The sequence below is a fragment of the Diplotaxodon limnothrissa genome, linkage group LG14 (genome assembly GCF_057381915.1).
Source record: "Diplotaxodon limnothrissa isolate DT_005_m linkage group LG14, D_limnothrissa_male_GT1.1, whole genome shotgun sequence".
NCBI lineage: Eukaryota > Metazoa > Chordata > Actinopteri > Cichliformes > Cichlidae > Diplotaxodon > Diplotaxodon limnothrissa.
In genome coordinates, this window is record NC_140609.1 from 9,435,098 (window position 1) to 9,455,203 (window position 20,106).

General features: G+C 39.9%; 1 protein-coding gene across 1 annotated transcript; it reads left to right on the top strand.

Annotated features, from left to right (window-relative positions):
* The first annotated feature begins 719 nt into the window (after nucleotides 1–719).
* prss16 (serine protease 16) lies at nucleotides 720–13,355 on the top strand. The gene is made up of 13 exons (XM_085371498.1): nucleotides 720–780; nucleotides 1,411–1,586; nucleotides 3,294–3,393; nucleotides 5,622–5,751; nucleotides 6,082–6,205; nucleotides 7,837–7,914; nucleotides 8,213–8,260; nucleotides 8,357–8,476; nucleotides 10,997–11,161; nucleotides 11,398–11,539; nucleotides 11,921–12,100; nucleotides 12,260–12,414; nucleotides 13,284–13,355. Exons 1-13 carry the CDS (start codon nucleotides 720–722, stop codon nucleotides 13,353–13,355), a joined length of 1,551 nt encoding a protein of 516 aa, XP_085227624.1.
* The last annotated feature ends 6,751 nt before the right edge of the window (nucleotides 13,356–20,106 follow it).

The following is a 20,106-nucleotide window of genomic DNA, read 5'->3' on the forward strand; positions in this document are numbered from 1 at the left end:
ATAGATACACTAGTAATGATTCAAGTTTTTAGTGCGAAGAAGAAATAATTATACTGTAAGTAATTTGAATTATACTTTAGGTATATTGCAGGAAAGGAGAAATAACTTTAAGTAGTTCATAACTACTTAACAGTTACGCACAGGTAAGAGTCTCACTACCTCTTGGTGAGTAGTTTGCATTGGCAGATATATCAACATTGTACACATCCTGAATGTAATGGTGTCATTCCATAATATTTGGATTGTATGTTTTAATACATAGATAGATAGATAGATAGATAGATAGATAGATAGATAGATAGATAGATAGATAGATAGATAGATAGATAGATAGATAGATAGATAGATAGATAGATAGATAGATAGCTAGATAGATAGATAGATATGAACTTAGCCTCTGTGTGGACATAGGATAGTCTCTCTCACTACTCCCAATTAGGAAGCCGCAAAAAGTTGAAAACTGCCCTCTGTAACTCAACCATTCAGAAAAAAGCTGTTACAAAGCAGAGAGGTCTAATTACAGGACGAGGCTGATGCTCATTTCTGCTGAGCAGTTTTTATTAGTGCGCACGCACGCACGCACGCACGCACGCACGCACGCACACACACACACACACACACACACACACACACACACACACACAGGAGCCCTTCAGGGACTATATATGGGACCCATAGAGTGACGTCTTGTGTGTTACAGAGTGGATATAGCATTTAAGATGAATTTCTTAACATTGCGCTGTCTCCTTCCTCTGCTACTTTTAAACTTTGTTTATTCTGGTGAGTTAATGAAAATTCCACTAAATGTGATACTTTAGATCTTGATATAAAGTACTGTGCACAGGCCTTGACCAATTCCTTATTGCTTCATAATTTCCTAGGGAATTAAGAAATAACTGCTTATTAAAATGTTTAAAATGTATACAATATAGTATATAAGGCAAAAACAGGGTTTTTTACAATTCTATGAATTTATTCTTCAACACAGCTTGAACCCTCTTGGTCAAACTTTTTTGTAATTTCTTTAAATAGTCTTCAGGAATATTTCTCTAGACTTCTTGAATGTCATTCAAAGCTCTTTTTTGGATGTTTCTGCCTTTTGCTCTGTTCTCTGTCAAGATGATCCCACGCTGGGCAGTCCATGACAGACAAATTTGGATTCATTCATCATCTTCAGTCACATGAGGATCAATCAGTTGTTTAGATAAAACAAAATATGGTTCACCTGTTCATATCACTAATCTGGCCAACAGAGCTAAGACGGTGCCAAGTTCTCCATTATTTTGCATAAATTATGTTTAGCTTATGATTTAGATTACAAACTATTCAAGTTTCGATTCATTAATTTAAGCAGTTTCACAGTTGTTTTTCTGTCCTATGTTTTTTTTGTTTGTTGTTTTTTGCTAACAGGACAGATTCTGAGGATGATCAAGAGGCGTGCACGTGACAACCAGCTTCAGAAAAACAAGCAGCTTCTCCTGAAGCTCACAGTCAGTCTTCATCAGCCTCTCCACCACGTGAAGGAGGGTTGGATTGTCCAGCCCCTGAACCATTTCAACCAACAAAATAGCAACACCTTCCCTCAGGTAGAGGAACGCTGAGCAATGCTTTAATGCTTCACACCCCTGCCTGCACGTAAAGGTTATTCACTTAAAGGCAGTTAAAAGAAAAAGACTTAATGAGGTTTTTTTTTAAAAAAACAACAAAACTTTTATGTAACTGAAAAATATATAAAATAATCATATGTGGGAAAAGGAAATTTTGCTATTGCTCTAGCAAAAATAACTTCTTACAGGTGTTTTGTAATGACTTTTTTGACATCTTTGATTCCCACTTGGATTCACATCTGAGTTTTTCACTGAATTTGGCAGCGTGTTTAGAATTTTTATCATTACAAAAGGTTCAGCTCAAACCTTCAGATAAACAATCTTATTATTTTCAAGCACTTGTTGACTTGATGCAGAAGAACATTTCCACCACAGTGCTTCATAGTTGGTTCTTCTCCCAACATGCTATTTTTAGTATGCAGCAAACACATTTCCCTTCAGAGCACATCATTTCATAACGCCTGCTTTGTATGTGTAAAATTTGCATTTTTAGGTATCACCATTTGCAAGAGTTATTTGCAGGTTCTCTGATAATATTTTGTGGTTCTTGAGAATTTCTATTTCAGGTTGTCTTTTCTCGCGCTGAATTTGCTGAAGTAGCCAGTCCAAGTCCAGACCAACTTCAAGTTTTGTTTCCTTTGTTTGAAATTTAGAAATCATTTTTTATTCTCTGTTAGACTAATAAGCTCGAGCTTGTCTTTGAAGGCCTCAGAGAGCTTCTTCCAACTTTGGCATGACATTTAAACAGACAAAATAATAGAGCATGCCAGAGGTTTGATCAAAGATAGAGTCTGCCTGTCACTCCCTTAGGAGCATCTCGTCCCCTTTTTTAATATTTTGGATTTGAAATGGTGTGGTTATGTTATTAGGGATTTTTTTTTTAAAGATAATGAAGAATATTACGAAATGTTAGTTTTTGATGTTATTTCCGTATATCGTCTTATCTTATCTGTAGGCATCGCATCAAAGAGAATCAAATGTCGGCTTGGCTAAATATGGACGATATCCATTTTCTACTTTTTAAATATGACTCTAAATTTACATTTCACTTCTGGGCACAGACCTCTCCAGTGCGAGTGCATGGTGCTGATAATTAAAGGCTTGATGTTTGAGAGGTCTTTGAAAATCTATGTTAACGATAAGAGAACTCTTCCATCAGTCAGATCCTGTGAACCAAAAGGAGGCCATAATTTATTTAAAGCACTGGAGAAGATGCCATCGTGTGATATTTCTGAAGACTGCTTGGATTGCAGTGATGCTGATAAAACAGATGCCCTGTCAGCTCAAATCGCAAAATAGGCTGCGTGCAGCAGAGCAAGTGTCCCGTCCCACTGAACCCTGCTGCTTTCACTTTGTTGTGGAGATAAGAGCTAAACTGAGTTGCTGTGGTTCTTAAGAAGCAGAGAGTGAGCGGTCCATTCAGAGAAATGTAGACTAGATGAACTTTTTTCATCACTCCTGATTCAGCAGGGAGTGACAGGGTGGCGTTTCCTGACAGCATGAACTGAAATGTTCGGCCTCATTTAGCTCTTGCAGCCATTTGAGGCTGCCAATGTGCAAATTTGCCCACTCCAGCATCAAGTAAAGGATTACTCAGAGCAAGTCCTTGAATGTGCACTGCTGCCGGTTTGGGCGAGCATAAATAAAGCATGTCTTTCTTCTTGTACTTTTCTCAATGTCCTCCAGAGGTTCTTTGTGAATGAGGCATACTGGCAGCATCCTGATGGCCCGGTGTTTCTCTACATTGGGGGAGAAGGGCCCCTCGTTGAGTATGATGTTCTGACAGGTAGTGTAAAATACAGCACATATCGTCACCTGTTTGTGCCTTTCACAGATCAGACACGCATATGAAATCAGTGTTCAAAACACTCAAAGAACTGGCAACATAATGAATTAATAATCAAACTTTGGAGGTAAAGTGATGCTCATCTGCGAGTATATCTGTGTTTTGTCTTTTTTGTACCCTAAAACTTGTTTTGTAAGTACCCGTAATCCCCCAGAGAAGCGTGTATAGGAGACCTAGGAAAAAGTAGATGTTGGTACTGGGTTACAATTTTAAAACACACAGACACAGTGCTTCTATACTAAATTCACCTGTTATCATACTTTACTGCTAAAAATATACTGTGGAACAATTTTGTAATATACAGTAGATCACTAATCATTAATATTACGTAGATTGTTGTTTAACAACGACAAAACTTTAAAGAAGACCTATTATATATTAATAGAGTCATTTTGCAAGATCTTTGAACTCCTCCTCCCTTCCCCTTTTCGTCCATTTTTCCTATAAGCAACCTTTCTTCTGATTGGCTTCCCCACATAAACAGAATACTTGAAAAGCTGGTAAGCAGAGCTTCAGTACTCATATAGCCAGAAAGTGTGTTGCAGAGATCGTCATATTAATGATATCCCATGTCACTAATACTCTGCACATTGCCACTCCCTCACGTTCTCTAACATCTTCCTGATCTGCTCGCCTCACCACCATGGGCTTTCAGCCGATTGGCCCCTTGTCTTTGTAACTCTCTCCACATTTGCGACACTGGTTCTCTCCCTATCTTTAAAGCAAGCCTTAAAACAGACTTTTTTTAAACTTGCTTTTTCTGTTTAATTTTAATTTTATGAACCTCTGATGTTTAATTCAGTCAGTTTGTCAGTTTGTCCATACTGTGATTTTGTTATTTAATTGCTTTTACCACTGAGTGTCTTGAAAGGTGTATATAAATAAAATGCATACTTTTTATTATAGTTATCCCTTTTCTATGACATCATACAGATCCAATCACAGAAAAAAAAAAGTCTAATACTGAGGATTTAGATCAGTCTGAAGCCTGTGAGCTTTATCCTCACAGCGATTACTACAACTCATACACTGACCTAATTTTTATAAACACCGGCCATGTTTAATATGAGCACAGACAGCAGTCACAGTGCATTTATGACAGAAAATAAGGAAAGTGATTAATAGGTCCAGCAAGGTCAGGGAGGAGGCTGTATTTGAATGGCTATAGCTATTAGCTACATGTAGATGTTGGTTTTTATAAATCATTAGTTCATTATTTTGATAATAGTTTAGATCATTTAGGATTTTTCTAAGCACAATGCCAAAATGATGGTTGACAAGAAATTATACTTATTTTCACAGCTAATTCAACGCTATCATTTTGATATTTTCTTGTTTTTCACATTGTATGGCAGTACAGGCTCAATCATCACCGTCACCATTCATATATCAAGAAGATTATAGATGAAAAGCCTTTCTGATGGCACCACTGTCATATTTTAATGAAAAAAATATATATATCGAGAGTTCATTCATTCGTGTTTTCTGAAATTTGTCTTCAAATGTGCAAACAGTCTAGCCCCAGAGCCTCTTTCAAGAAATGACCAAAGAGAAGAAGAATCGTTAGGAGAATAGTGAACAGGAAGTGTAAAATGTCACAGCAATATGGAGAAGATCAGCATTCTCTGTAAAAGCCTGTTATCTATAAATACACTTCCACCCGAAATCAAATTAATTACAGAGCTTAAATCTTTCACGGTAAAGGTCAAAGTTTGTAAAAAAGCACAGAGCTGCAGCTATTTCAATTAATTAGAATTTCATAATTATTCATATTTTCTAGGAATCATGTTATAATCAATGCGTCTCTGTATGTCTTTTGTTAGATTTCTACATTTTGTGTCCAGTTAGTGTATATTTAACATAGTTTTGTATCTACAGTACATCGTGGTTCTATGTGATTGAATATTATAAACTTTTATTTATTAAACTGCATCATCTTGTTTGTATAAAATTGATCAATAGTGCAAATAGTCATTAGTTACCACTTAATAGTTTCCATATTTTTTGCTCAGACTGTAGCAGGACAGTGTAGCTGGACACATGACACTTTGTAACTTTTTAAAGTTACACTCACTTTTAAGCCTCTCGTGTACCGTACCTGCATCTCTAAAAAAATATTAGGGCTTGCTTCAAAATGAATCTTATCTGCTTCGAACATGTTTTCCCAGGTCACCATAGTGACATGGCTGAAGAGCACGGTGCTCTACTTCTGGCTCTGGAGCATCGTTTCTATGGTGACAGCATTAACCCTGATGGCCTCAAAACAGAGAACCTGGCAGACCTAAGCAGCCAGCAGGCGTTAGTGCTGACTCTCTACCAGTGTGTGTGTGTGTGTGTGTGTGTGTGCGTGGGTGTGTGTGTGGGTGTTCATCATGCAAATGTGTATCTTTCCCATCGCATTTCTCCTGCATATGAATGCACACCTGTCTATCTTAGGATTCATTAGGACATAGACTATCAGTAATTTTATTTGTAAGTCAGGCAAATCTAATGTAATTTTGTACATTTGATTCCAAGTATCTCTCTGTCGTTTCATCTATCTGATTACATTTGTCTTCGTGACTTTTGTGCAGACCTCTTTAGATGCATGTGCACTTTATTTTTTGTAATTTGTTTCTTTTCATTCAGACTTACTGACCTGGCTGCATTCCACCAGTACATCAGCCAAAACTTCAATCTGACGCACAGAAACACATGGATCAGCTTCGGAGGCTCATACTCTGGAGCTCTATCAGCCTGGTTCAGAGGAAAGGTACAGGACATGGTTTACATATGGAAGCATTCAAAGATGCATAAGGCTTCAAACTTTAAAATACAGCACCTCACAATCTTTAAAAACTAATCCTATAAAAGACAGAGAAAGATTTTAGAGCTTATTGACTGTTCTTCTGGAACAACACTTCTTATTCCTGATACTGTGACTGAGATATTTGTTCTATATCATTTTACAAAAACAGATCAGAGCAACATATTTGTATTTCATACTGACAGGAAAGATCTAGTTTAGGGAAAAACACAGCGTGAGTCATTTGTTTCCGAAGAACTGTAGACAGGCAATAATTCATAGATGCTCTTCTGTTTATACCCTGAGGAGATAAGAAAGTACTGAATCTCATCTTACTATATGAATGTATCACTTGCTTTTTTTTTTACTTACATTTTCAAGTCCACAAACTAAAAGAAGATGATTCTTTAAGTGAATATTTGTGGTTACTCTTGTGCAATGATTTTCTAGACAAAGAGTTAATCAGTACCCTTTCTGAGGTCATGACGTTACTATGCTACCTCTATGGTTTTGTTAGTAAATCCCATAAAAAGACTAAAATCAGCTACATTATGAAGAAGTGTTCCCCACTTTCAGATTTTTTAACATATCTTTCACATGTTGAATTGCATATTTTAGATAATCAAACTAATTTTAATATTAGCCAAATATAAGCAGAGTACATACAAAATGCAGTATTTTAAATAGTGATTTCAGGTAATAAGGGGGGGGGGGGGCACCAAAGCTTTTCTGCACTTTACCAGAAAATCCTGAAGGAGAATGTCTGGCCGTCAGGGTTTGGAGTGGCCTAGTCAAAGTCCAGAATCATGATGTTTGGCATGACCTTAAAGAGGCCGTTCATGCTCAAAAATCCTCCAGTTCCTCCAAAGTGATGTGAAAGACTCATATTATTAGTTATCAAAAACATTTGATTGCAGTTCTTGCTGCCAAAGGTGGCACAACCAGTTATTAGTTTTAGTGGGCAATTACCTTTTAAAAAGAGGATCATGTAGGTCTGGATAGCTTTTAATACACTAAAAAAACTACTTCTTAAAAGCACTTAACCAATAAATAAATATTCAAAACTGCAATTTTGTATTTACTCTGGTTATCTTTGTTTAATATTAGAATTTCTTTGATGATCTGACACTTGCAAATGTGAGAAATATGCAAAAGAAATCAGGAAGGAGCATATATTCATATATATAAAAGTACATCGATTGCTGCTTCCACTCTTCATAGCCTGCATGCAGCTCTCCATGAATTCATTCCCAAAGAAAGATGAAGTCTTTAAGTGGTGTTTGGTAAAGAAGATTTTAGGAAATACTTTTAGAACATCTGAGGATGAAGCCACTTTCAAGTATGGATTTGACTGCTGCATTAGTCCCTGTATAGCAAAAGCAAGGAGCTAAACCAAGCTCAGTCACCATATTAAGCGGAGTCATGTGTTAGGTAGTGTAACAGTGTGGAGAGGAATGTTACATGTTAAGTTTTGGATATAAAGACATGTATAGATTATCGGGTTGTTAACATTGATCCTCATGTTTTACAAAAATCATGTAAACTCAACAGAAATATATTAATTGTTTTTGTGTGTCTTCTCTCGCTCTGTACTGCAGTTTCCCAATCTGGTGTATGGAGCTGTGGCCTCCTCTGCTCCAGTCAAGGCAAAGCTGGACTTTTCTGAGTATAACAACGTAATACGACACAAACCATGGTCACAGGATTTAATATCACCATTCATTTAATTATTATTGATTTCTTTGTGTTTTCATCGCTGACTCTTATGGGCTGAATGTGTTTTTCACCATCAAAGAAGTAACTGTGATCAAGTCCAGTTTTTCCCTTCTGATGTCAGTACACCACAAAGGTTCCTCCATAACCAGAACTTGACCTTAGGTTCCTCTGTTGTACCTACATCCCTCCAAACAACTAAGGTGTCTACTGAAGTTCATTTCCTTTTGAATCACATATCTGCCCTTTCCTCTATTTCAGGTTGTTGGCTTGAGCCTGTTGAATGAGGCAGTTGGTGGCTCAGAGAAGGTGAGAAGTCTGCCACCATCTGTGCATCATGTGTCAGGGATTAGATTTTAGTCTGTTACTTTTGTCTGTTAACTTCACACCATCCACTTCCTGCAGTGTCTGTCTAAAGTGCGTGAAGCGTTTGCTGCAGTGAAAGAAGCTCTGATGAGTGGAAATATCAACCAGGTAGCCTCAGACTTTGGATGCTGTCAAATCCCCAAGGATCCTTATGATCAGGTGATGACATGCTTTGATGGACACCAAGCTCTTGTTCACGCAGTTCTGTTCATTTTTTGCTTTTTAAAAAAATTAAATATATACTTTTTTGTGATAACTTTCTTTTCCCACTGTATGCTGGTAATAAGCTGTTTGAACCTTTGCAATCATGTGAAAAAGAAAGCGCAGCTTTATTTTAAACCTGTCTACAGTCTTTCTGTGATAAACATAGGACAACTGTCAGGTATACTATTGCATTTTATTGCAAAGTTCAACTTGATGGTAAAATGCCAAAGCTGTAGTTGCGAGACCTTCACTGCAAAACATAATATGGTACTTGTCCAGAGTGTTGCTCTCTTGCTAAATATATTTAAACAAATATGGAGGTTAATTCAAAATTATTCATTTGCCTATCATGGCTGCCGGGGCGAGCCATGTGGTGAAGGAGGAAACGGACCCAAAATGCAGGCAGTGGACTGGTGATGAGAGAGACAGGTGGGCAACACACCTGGGAGAAATCGGAGCTGACGGGACAGGGGAAACGTAAATTGAACACACTCACATGAGACGGGGACCTTCAGAATAAAACAGGAAACTCAGACACAGAGAACCAGACATGACACTGAACTAAACAGACAGATTCACAAGCAGACAGTGTGACCAGGGCAGGCACAGAACAGAAACCTAACAAATCATAACAGAATACATACTCAGAATAAACAAAAGCATAAAGAAACACAAAACACTGAGTCAGCAGACTCAGGACCATGACATTGCCTGCCTAATAAAGAGCTATGGGTCACTGAGTCCAGACTTTACTGAAGAGGGTGCTCAAAATGGGAGTCATGACATGAGGTTCAAAAATGGAACTTAAAGCGTGTACTGTCAACAGTTCTTCTTGTGGACCGCCGTGTTAGCCATTAGGTGTTCTGTATGTACTAGCATGATCCTTTCTGAGGCCAGAAAACAGAAATGAAAAACAACAGCAACAACAAAAGCTAACCCCAAAAAGCAGAAGCAGTGTGTAGAGCACACGCCATGATTTATTAGCTTGTAGAACCACTTTTAGCAGCAGTAACTTGAAGTGTCTGTTTTCTGTATGTCTTTTTCAAGCTCTCACATTGTTCTGGTGGAAGTGTGGCCCACTCTTCTTTGCAATGTTGATTCAGTTGTTTGAAGTTTGCAGGCATTTATTTATGCACAGCCCGCTTAAGGTCCCACCATAGCATTTCAATTGGACCAGTGGTCCATTCCAGCACTTTGATTATTTGCTTTTTCAACTATTCTGCTGTAGATTTGCTGCTGTGCTTGGGATCACTTTCATATTTCATAACCCATTTTCAACCAAACGTTATCTGATCTGTCACACAGATAAAGAGAAAGTAGCTTTCTGAGGAAGCAGCCCTTCCAAATAATGTCCTGATAATACCCTGATGTGTAAAACCTGAACTGAAAGAGGATGCAAGCCTCCTTTACTTTTCACATTCAATATAATGTGGCCACTAAACTGCTGGCCATAGCAGTTCATGGCTTCTCCAGATCCCTGGGAAAGCTCTCTTTTTAGACCTAGCCCTGCTTTCACAGTCCAGGTCAAATGAAAGAGTTTTTTAAGTAGTAGTATACATAAAGTGGGCTTAATTATTTGCCTACTTGTATTGACTGCGTGTGGGCTGTCAAAGTGTTTAGGCTGGTTAACAAACACTGTACACAGATTCAACTTTTCATGTTAATCTCTTGTTACCATTTATTCATTACTTTTAACTTTCCATTAATATCATTCACTTTTTAGTATTTATCATCTAAAGTTAACAAGTTATTTCTGTATGTTCATTAGTTTAAGCATTAAATTTGCTCACTAAATCTATTTTGCTCTCTTATTTGAACACTGGGCTTCAAATATTAGTGTACTTTTCCACTTCTTTAAGTTACTTGAAGACGTTTCACCTCTCATCCAAGAAGCTTCTTCAGTTCTAAGGTCAAATGGTGGAGAGTCCCAGATATAAACCTAGTGGGAGTATCCCCCCACAGAGGGACAAAAGGACCCCCTGATGATCCTCTACTCGCCTGAGCCAAGGTGTGAAACTGGGTGTGGGTCCCAATCAGCCAGAGTTTCGGATGAGTTCATTGTGAAACCTGGCCCCACCTTATCATGTGAATTCCTAAGATCAGATGGCCCAGGATGTGAGTGGGCGTTAAGGCGTCTGGGAAGGGAACTCAAAACTGGATTATAGATGGCAGAGAGTTGGTGTCGTAAACCGTCTTCAAGCAATTTAAAGAAGTCCAGAAGCTTTTCTTTACAAGCTCCTTTGACTACGATGACCTGGATGACTGAGAACCTTCACAGACATACTTTTCAAATTATTTCCACGTAGTCTCCTAGTTGGCAATCGATATTTTTCCTCATTTAATCCTGTTTTCTTTCTCTTTAACTCTTTCCTTTATTTTAATCCTGTTTTCTTTCTCTTTAACTCTTTCCTTTATTTGTATCTATCTCTTTCCAGTTTTTATGCAAGTGGACAATAACATATTCCTTTACTTTAGATTGAGCTGATGGAAAGCTTGGCCGACATTTTCATGGGAGCAGTGCAGTACAATGAAGAGGGGGTACTCATGTCGATAAATGAGCTCTGTGGCATAATGGCCAACAACAGCCAGGAATATCAGGATGGGATGGAAGCCTACAACCGCCTTGTTAAACTCTCACAGGTATGGAGAACAGAGCGGGCTCCTTCTCCCCCTTTACATGTCGATATGTGGCCACCAGATGTCACTGCTGAGCCATTTTCCTGTATGTCTGCTGTCCCTCTCAGAGCTAAAAACAAGCAGTGCAAGCATTTGTGATTCCTTTATGCCTTTACCCTTATGCAACTCCCACAACATCTGTCTACTAGTTTTGTTTCTTTTCTTTTTTGTCTCTTTGCATGTGTTTCTGCACTTGACAGATTTACCGATTCACCAGTAAGGAGCCGTGTTTGGACATCTCCTATGAGAAATCAATGAAGGATCTGATGGACACGTCAGTCCATGCCGGCAGAAGAGGAGAGAGACAGTGGACCTACCAGACATGCACTGAATTTGGCTTCTGTACAACACAAACACACACAGACACTTGTTTTCATATATTAGCGTAATTAACATAATTAACATAATGCTTTCCCTAGCTGCGTACTCTAACCATCAGAAAATGAATGCCTAACCCTTAGCCTAAACCTAACCATAACCTAATTGTAACCCTGACACTAAAACAGCATTTTGAGCCTGGAAAATGCCTTCAATCTTGTGGAGATAGGCATCTTGTCCCCATAAGTGACTGTTGTCCCCCACAAGTATAGTGGCATGCCAATTTTCTGTCCTCACAAAGTCATGTAGACATGTACACACACACACACACACACACACACACACACACACACACACACTAACACTTCTTTATCATACGTGATTTTTTTCTTTTCATGTTTGTAGACCAGACTTGTGAGGACGCCACTTGTCCTTTCTCTGGGATGTTGACCCTGCAGGATCAGACTAAGCTCTGTACCACGCTGTTTGGTATTTCCCAGCATTCCCTGCCTGCTCGCATCGCCTTCACAAACACTTACTACGGAGGAGACAACCCCCACACACACAGAATCCTTTATGTTAATGGTGAGAGTGGGTTTACTACAGACAAAGTCAACACATTTACAGAGAAAATACAAAAGTAAGGCGAGACAGAGAATACCGCCTTTTCTTACATATTTAGATAACCAGCAGGGCTGCAGCACTTTCTTGACTGTTGAAGACTTTTTTTTATCACTTCCACAGGAGGAATCGACCCGTGGAAGACGCTGTCGGTGGTGCAGGACGGGACTGAGGAAGGAGAGGAGGCCCAGACAATTTTCATTAAGGACACTGCTCACTGCGCTGACATGTCGAGTAGAAGAGTCACAGACCGCAGCTCGCTCACGAAAGCCAGACAGGTACCCACGCCTCACTGAGAAGTTTTCAATCTGAAAAGCATTTTTCAGAGCAGCTTCACACACCAGTCAGTGCTGTAATCCTTTAAAGCATATTTTCCTCTCTTTCCATGTCTGTCTTAAAACAGCACAGAGGCGCGCTTGAAGAGTAAACAGATCCTATCCTGACGTTATTTCAGCCTAAGAAACAGAGGACAAAATCCACAATGCCCACATTTTAAAGTAAAATTCTAATCAGTGCATTTTACCTGAAGTTTTAGCTATTTTTGAACTTAAATTAAACTTCCAAACTTTAGAAGTAGAACATCTGATATGAGTTAACAACAAAGATGATGCACTCTCTAGTCAAATACATGCAACTGCACATTGCTGGTTAATTACATTGCAGCATTTACACCATATATTTCCAGAGCGTGCCTTGTCTCTTTTAAAGAGAAATGAGGTAATTCCAGCTTTAATAACTGTCAGAGTTGTAAAATACTGCCTCGTGATATAATAAACTATACTGTGAAAGTGTCAGTTAAATGCTGGAATGCATTTTTACACAGTATTGTGGATTTGTCCTGCATATATATAGATATATAATCTATAAATCTCAAATTAGTTGTGATTCATATATCATAGTGCACAAAACAACCACTTAAGTGCTGCTTGGTGGTGCACAATCACAAATCAAGTGCTTACTGCACTCTTGCAAATCACACATTGCAGGCTTCCCATATCAAAACCAGCCTTTTAAACCACATACTAACCCAGGAAGCACCTTTGCTTTGCGGTATAGTGTGGTAACAATCCTCAAGCAGTTGTAGCATTAGAAACATGAAAAACCTTAATGTATGTCTGCCTTTCTTTCTCATCTTTCCACCTCTCAGGAGATTGAAAAACACGTGGCTAACTGGCTAAAGACAGCTGCCCAGGAGAAGCTGGAGAAAGGAACGTCCTGATCAGATCACGTTATAACCCGATCATCCCTTATCACCCACGTCTGAAGCTGATAAGAAATAGTTAATAATCTGTCCTCCGCCTCCTCCTTCTCCTGCTCATCATCTTCCATTTCCTCCCTCCTGTTCTCTGCCCCTTTGCTGTCCATCTATAACAATCTCACAGCACAGAGGCCGATCTGTGTATTTATGTGTTGTGCTTTTCGAGATTTTCCTCTTATGTCTTTATTTTGGACTTTGTGCTGAACATTTCTGATGTTTAGGCTGATTGAGTTTTTAGAGGTTTGTGTTCTTAACAGCCATTTCTCACTGATTAATTTTTAAATGGTGCTAGTAAAATAAAATGTTTTTCGTTTTTTTTTTTTTATCTGAGTTTTGTTTTTGAAGTATTCCTCAGTTGTCATAACCATTAAGTGTCACTAGGGTGTGATATTGCTACATGATGAAACCCATTTCTTGAGGCGCTGCTATCAAAGTCCTGAGTGGCTTATTTGTTGTTTTTGATGAAATACAGTAAGCATGCGAATCTCAAGCATTTGTCTCTGATGTTTTTCTTTCTTTTTGCTTACATTTGTTAAAATCAATGAACTTCAGCGGATGTGATGAGATGGAGACTGTTTGTGACAGAAAGGTGAGGAAATTGTCCCAAGGCCATCTGTTTCCTTGTTTGTGTGTGTGTGTGTGTGTGTGTGTGTGTGTGTGTGTGTGTGCGTGTGTGTGTGTGTGTGTGTGTGTGTGTGTGTTAGTGAGAGAGAGAGAGAGAGAGAGAGAGAGAGAGAGAGAGAATATCTCAGTAGGGGGGTCAAAAGTGGGAGGTCGTGGCCTTGCTGACCCCGTGGGAGTGAAGATCATCAATCAGCTAGAGGCTGGACAGAGCAGCAGGAGGGGACAAGCGCACACACACAGACACACAAACACAGGCATACCTAGATACTGTAACAAATGCTGGGCATATAGCACAATGAAAGTGCATTTAAATGGACTAAACAAGTAATTGAATCAGACATCAAGCATTTATTTTACATTCCAGTCCCCCCTCCTCCTTCTCAGCCACACACCCACACGGCACACTGTGGCATCTATAAAGGACCGCCAGAGGTTTGCTGTTGGTAAATGTGTCTGTGTTTTCTGTATATATATATAAATATATATATATGTGTGTGTGTGTGTGTGTGTGTGTGTGTGTGTGTGTGTGTGTGTGTGTGTGTGTGTGTGTGTGTGTGTGTTTTCAGCCCAGCGCTTCTGTTTCATTCTGTTTTTAACAATCTACTTACTATAGTAAACAAACAAACACACACACATGCACGCACACTGCCACAAATTCCACTATCTGGATTATCAGCCAGCACTTGCAGGGCGACAGGGCATGCTTTTTCTATCTCCTCCTCCTCCCCCTCTTGCAGCCTGTCCTGTTGATCAATGAGGAAGTTCTTGGGCCTCAACTATTAATCAGAGCCTATCGGCTATCTGTCCGCCGGGCCAACCAATCAAAGCCCTACGACAGCTGGGCCATGAAAAATGTGGCCCAGTGGACTGAGGGGAGGCTGGAGAAGTTGGGGATGAGGGGGAGGGGTTGGTGGCAGTGGGGTCGCAGAGAAGAGGAGGGAGGTGAAGGAGCACTCTATCTGTTCCAAGTCAGATCAGGCTGCACGACTGCACTTAATGCACTTACAGTTGATTCTGTACATGCTGATGGCTGCCACACACACACACCTACACGAACATGATGAAGCACATAGCTTTCATGACACACAGAATGATTCATTTCAATCAACACACATTTTCTTCCTGATTTACATTTACTTCAGACAGAGACATTCTGCAGCCATACAGCACCCACTGTGTTACCACTTCTTGTTTTCATCTGGTGGCAGCCAGCGTGATAAAATCTGTCAAAAAGTACGACAAACACAGCGTTTTTATGGAGCCTTTGCAGCAGAAAGCTCCTCGGTGAGGCCTGTCTGTTGATCTGTTGTTTAATAACAAGGCCTCGAAGCTTCATCAACGCACTGCCATCCCTCTTCTGCATAATCACCATGCTCACACTCATCCATTCACATCTTATTGCCATGATTAGATTACATCTAATGCTATTACATCACTCCCATCTCTCTCCCTCCTCTTCACTCCACCTCTCTTCCTCATCATAGATTTCTTGCAGATCTTATTAGTGTGTGATGCGGACCAGGTCTCTACTCTTTTGGATTTATGAACCCTCAGACTTCTCTCCTTTAATCTCTCTCCTCCTCCACTCCCTTCCTGCATCTGTCCATCTATCATTCTCAGGGTTGGCTTGGGCGGAAGAGTATTAATCCCTCCATCCCATCTCTCTCTCTTCTCTGGACAGATGAGGAGGTGGAGGAGGAAGATGGGGAGAGAAGGAGGGGGAGGGGTCGAGGGAAGGAGACCTCAGATTACTTTTCATAACATTTCTGTACCATTGTGGGGGGGGGGGGGGGGAATGAAGAAGTGCTGCAGGTGATGTATGCAGATTTATTCTGTGATAGGTCATGATGTCTTCAACAGGTATGAGAAGGAGCTCAGAATGTTGGAGGGGTGAGTGTGTGTGTGGGGGGATGCTAAACAACTTAGTTTGGTACTGTGTGTGTGTATTGTGGTCACCTTTCTGCATGTTTATCACTTGAGATTTAGTGTGGATATATATGTATATGTTATGAGGTTTATGCAAAGTGTGGGTTTCGTCAAAAGGGCAATAGAATCTGCATCTCATTACCTGTTGATGCCCGCCGAACATGCACACACACTTCAAACACACACACGTGGTATGCTCAGCAGAATTGAGTGGGCTCTGGGAAATCAATTAAACTGATCGGGATATTTAATGTCCCTTTCTTGCAGGCCAAGTTCTGCAAAAAAAAAAAGAAAAAAAGAAAAAGAAATTTTGTGTTAAGAAAAAAAAAAGAAGCTTCGACCAGCTGTGGATGTAAAGCCGACTCTCTTCTTCCCTTCGGCCCCTCCTCTACCCATGCAAGCCATGCAGTGACAGGTAGATTAAGGGGTGTGATAGATGCCCCCCCTCTCTGTGGCTCCCTCCTCTCCACCACCCCCCTTTTCCCTCCCCTCCATCCATCATGGCGGCTGGTGTAATTGCGGCTGCGTGGGGCTGGCAGAGGGAGCTTCCATCCATCTCCTTAACAACAAACAGTCACGAGGACGGATGGCGCTGCTCTCCCCAGTTAATCTCCATCTATAAGGGGGTAGGGTGGGGACCAGGGGTGGGGGGGTGGAGGTGGTGGAGGAGAAGGAGGGGAAGAATGGAAGAGAAGAAAATAACTGAAGGGAATAAAGGTGGTTTTGGCCTTTAAAGACAAAAAATATGGCAAAGCAGAAGGCAGAGGGAACCAGGGAATGGAAATATGGTAAGATGGCAGCGGGGACGTGAAGGAAGATGAATGACACGGGTTGAGGGGACTGAGAGAAACTGGGGGGAAAGTTTGCAAACAGGCTGCAGGAGCAGGTCGATAAGGGCGGATTTGCTTGGCCAGCATGCCAGAAGAAAACCGGAGAGAGATGGAGGGAGGGAGGGAGGGTAAAAATTTATGTCCACACAGCCAGACAAAAAAGAAACTAGATAGGCATGGCCTCATAAAAATGCACTCTGCACCCACTAACTGCACCCCACTTTTACCTCTCTCTTGTTCCTTTCCTCATCCCCTCATTCGCAAAGCAGGCGGCAAAGGCTTACGGTTGTCTGATGTTTTGGGTGGTTCAGTGTGGTTGCCAGAGGTCATAGCAGCCATATTTTCTTAATGGTGGAGTCACTGAAGTCAACAAGGCTGGGTGGCCTTCTCAAGTCGAGTAAAACTAGAGTTTTGTTGCGAAATGGGGCAGCAGCAACAGCAGCAGTTGCTGGAGGTGGCTGATTTTCACCTTGCAGATGATGAAAAGGATGGACTGGAATTTTAAAAGTGTCAACAGCTGGCAATGTCACATTTGTTTTTGCAGCAGCAGCTGCATTTAGCTGAGAACAGGAAGAGGAAAGTGGGAGGAAATTCTGCTGGGAACTTGATGAGTTTACAGACAAACCCTCTTTCTATTTTTCCTGTGTCACACAAGAAGAACATAAAGACACATGCGCTCTCACATTCAAACAGTTCCACACACAACTCTGCCTGTTTCCTGTTTTCTAGCCCTGGGCATCACCTGCAGTGAGGCCCAGATTAGAAGAGTACCACTGACCTTCGTGTAAACCACTGAACCACTGTAAACCACTGTAAACCACCACTGACCACCTTGACAGTAACCCTCCAGCACGCAAGCAAACAAGCAAGCGAGCACACACATTTACATACACACAAACACGTATATGCATCTCTGGGTCTACTGCAAGCACGTGCACCCAACAGGCCTTGTGCAGTGGAGAGAGCGCCTGAGCCTTGACAGGGAATGACAAATAACTGCAGCAGCCCTGACATGGCGAATGGTCCCACAGTGAACCTGCCTGACTGATTTCCAGCTCTTTGGTGTAGAGAGCGAGCCCGTTCTTTACACAAGGTCCCCAACAACACAAGGCCAACACGTAAAGCTGAATTAACCTGGGAGTCAGACAAGAAGCCAATACTACGTTTTTATCAGCCACCGCGCATGCAGTCGCACTGTCTGCCAAACACGGACTGAATTACTGCACAAGTGATAGCATGTGACCTCATGTTCAGACTGGGTTTTAAATAATTATGCTGAAAATGTACACTCATCCAAACAGCATGTTATAAGAAGAACAAGGTGGGGATCCTCTAAAGGCAGCAAAAGGAAATCTAGTTTATGGCGTACGAGTAAGGCTTTTGTTTTGTTGACACGCATGTATAGAAAAACTTTTGCATAAAGATTAATATTGCTTTAATCTGATCTATGAAAAGTCTTTAATCATGTCATGATTGTCAGGAATGGAAAAACTAACAAAGTAGCGATAGTAAGTCATCTATTTTACATTAAGAAATGATTAAGCACAAACCCACAAAGACTTTTGTGCACATTTGGAAGAGGTTGTGTAAACAACCCAGTGAATCGCACATTTAGTGGGTAGAAAAAATTCAATTAAATCTTATTTATATAGAACGAAATCACAACAACAGTCACTTCAGGGCGCTTTATATTTTAAGGGAAAGACTCCACAATGTTACAGAGAAAACCCCGACAATCAGATGATCCCTTATGCACACTTGGTGACAGTGGGGAGGAAAAACTCCCTTTTAAAAGGAAGAAACCTCCAGCAGAACTAGGTTCAGGGAGGGGCGGCCACCTGCTTTGACCGGTTTGAGGTAAGGGGAGAGACACAGGACAATCTATTCTACATAGTAGAGGTGGTGCAATTTTTGTTGTTGTTTTATCAAGCTGATAAAGCAACAATATAGCAAAGATAGAATCCTAACTACAAGAGCTAATTTACTGTTTCAATGTTGTAATCTTGTTTCACGATGTGTTGTTTTAACGCACACATTTTAACTCTTTATATTAACAAACCCACGTTATAATACCTATAAGTATTTATTTATTTTTAATTATTATTAATATTATTAATTATTCCAACATGATTATCAACTGCATATTGGCTCATGGTTAGTAATTACAATGCACTTTCTAAGGCTTTTTCAGGACACACACATATTCATCAACTCAATAACACACTATAAATACAAGTGCTAAAAACTCTTGATAAATAGTGGGACATTACACTGTAGAAAACATGAATTTTACTGCTAACAAGCAAACAAGTAATCATTAATAATGCATACTTGTGAGTAGCAAGGGGGTAATTTATGTTAATGCCATCAATTTAGGGTTTATGTCTAAACTGATAGTTAATTGAATAGCTGATAATAGACAGTAAGGATAGCATTCAATTACACTTACACTACATATAATATTTATAAATACCATATTATGTATTTGTTAATGATTGAACGTTATTTCATTACTGAGCAGTGAGCCTGTCCTCACTGGTCAAAGGATGTCAGATACTGCTGCTTGCATTGTATTTCAGCCTAAATCACGATCTTTTTCTCAACCTAATCAAGACTAAACATAACCAAACAGATGGCAGCGTAAACACAAAGCAGAAATAAAAAAAATAACAGTGACTGAAGGAGGTCAATGAGCCACAGACTTCATGTTTGGAGTCTTATGATTCCACTCTACCTGCTTTCCTACACATTTTTTAACAAAAGCATTTTTAATATAACTTTACTTTACAAAATATGTTCACTCCACAGTCTTTATGAATCATTTATAGAGTTTGATAAGCAGTAGTTGGGAACTTACAATACCTATTTATATGATGTTCAATTATTAAATAATTACCAAGTATTACCAACTATTATTCCACGGTTTGGAAACAATAACTACCTGTTAGAGAGAGGTTAAATTAACATTTAATGTGCCATTTATTAATTGATATCAGAATATTTAATCTAATATTCTGTAGTTAGTAGTGTTAAATTAAGTCTGTCTGTTTCTGAAAATTCAACGAGACCTCCTTCCAATAACCAGTTTTTCACTTATTAAGCAATAACTAGGACGTTATAATGAGAAAAGTCTTACTAACTTACAATCTGGTTGTGCAGAACAAGGGAAGTGTTGTATAATGACTAATGAAGAGCTAATAAACCACTAATGAATGTTGATAAGCCACCAGCTGAAGGTGAATATAAATGCTACCCTGCAGTTTGCTCTGTGAGTTATTTTGGGGCATCTCTGTGTGCCTCCGTGAGAACATTCAGATCAGCCGTGTTACCCG

Excerpts from the sequence above, each read along its gene's own strand:
- prss16 (XM_085371498.1), top strand. The coding sequence starts at position 720 with ATGAATTTCTTAACATTGCGCTGTCTCCTTCCTCTGCTACTTTTAAAC. Across the intron at positions 5,752-6,081 it reads GACCTAAGCAGCCAGCAGGC|ACTTACTGACCTGGCTGCAT; the intron begins GTTAGTGCTGAC and ends CTTTTCATTCAG. Across the intron at positions 8,261-8,356 it reads CAGTTGGTGGCTCAGAGAAG|TGTCTGTCTAAAGTGCGTGA; the intron begins GTGAGAAGTCTG and ends CACTTCCTGCAG.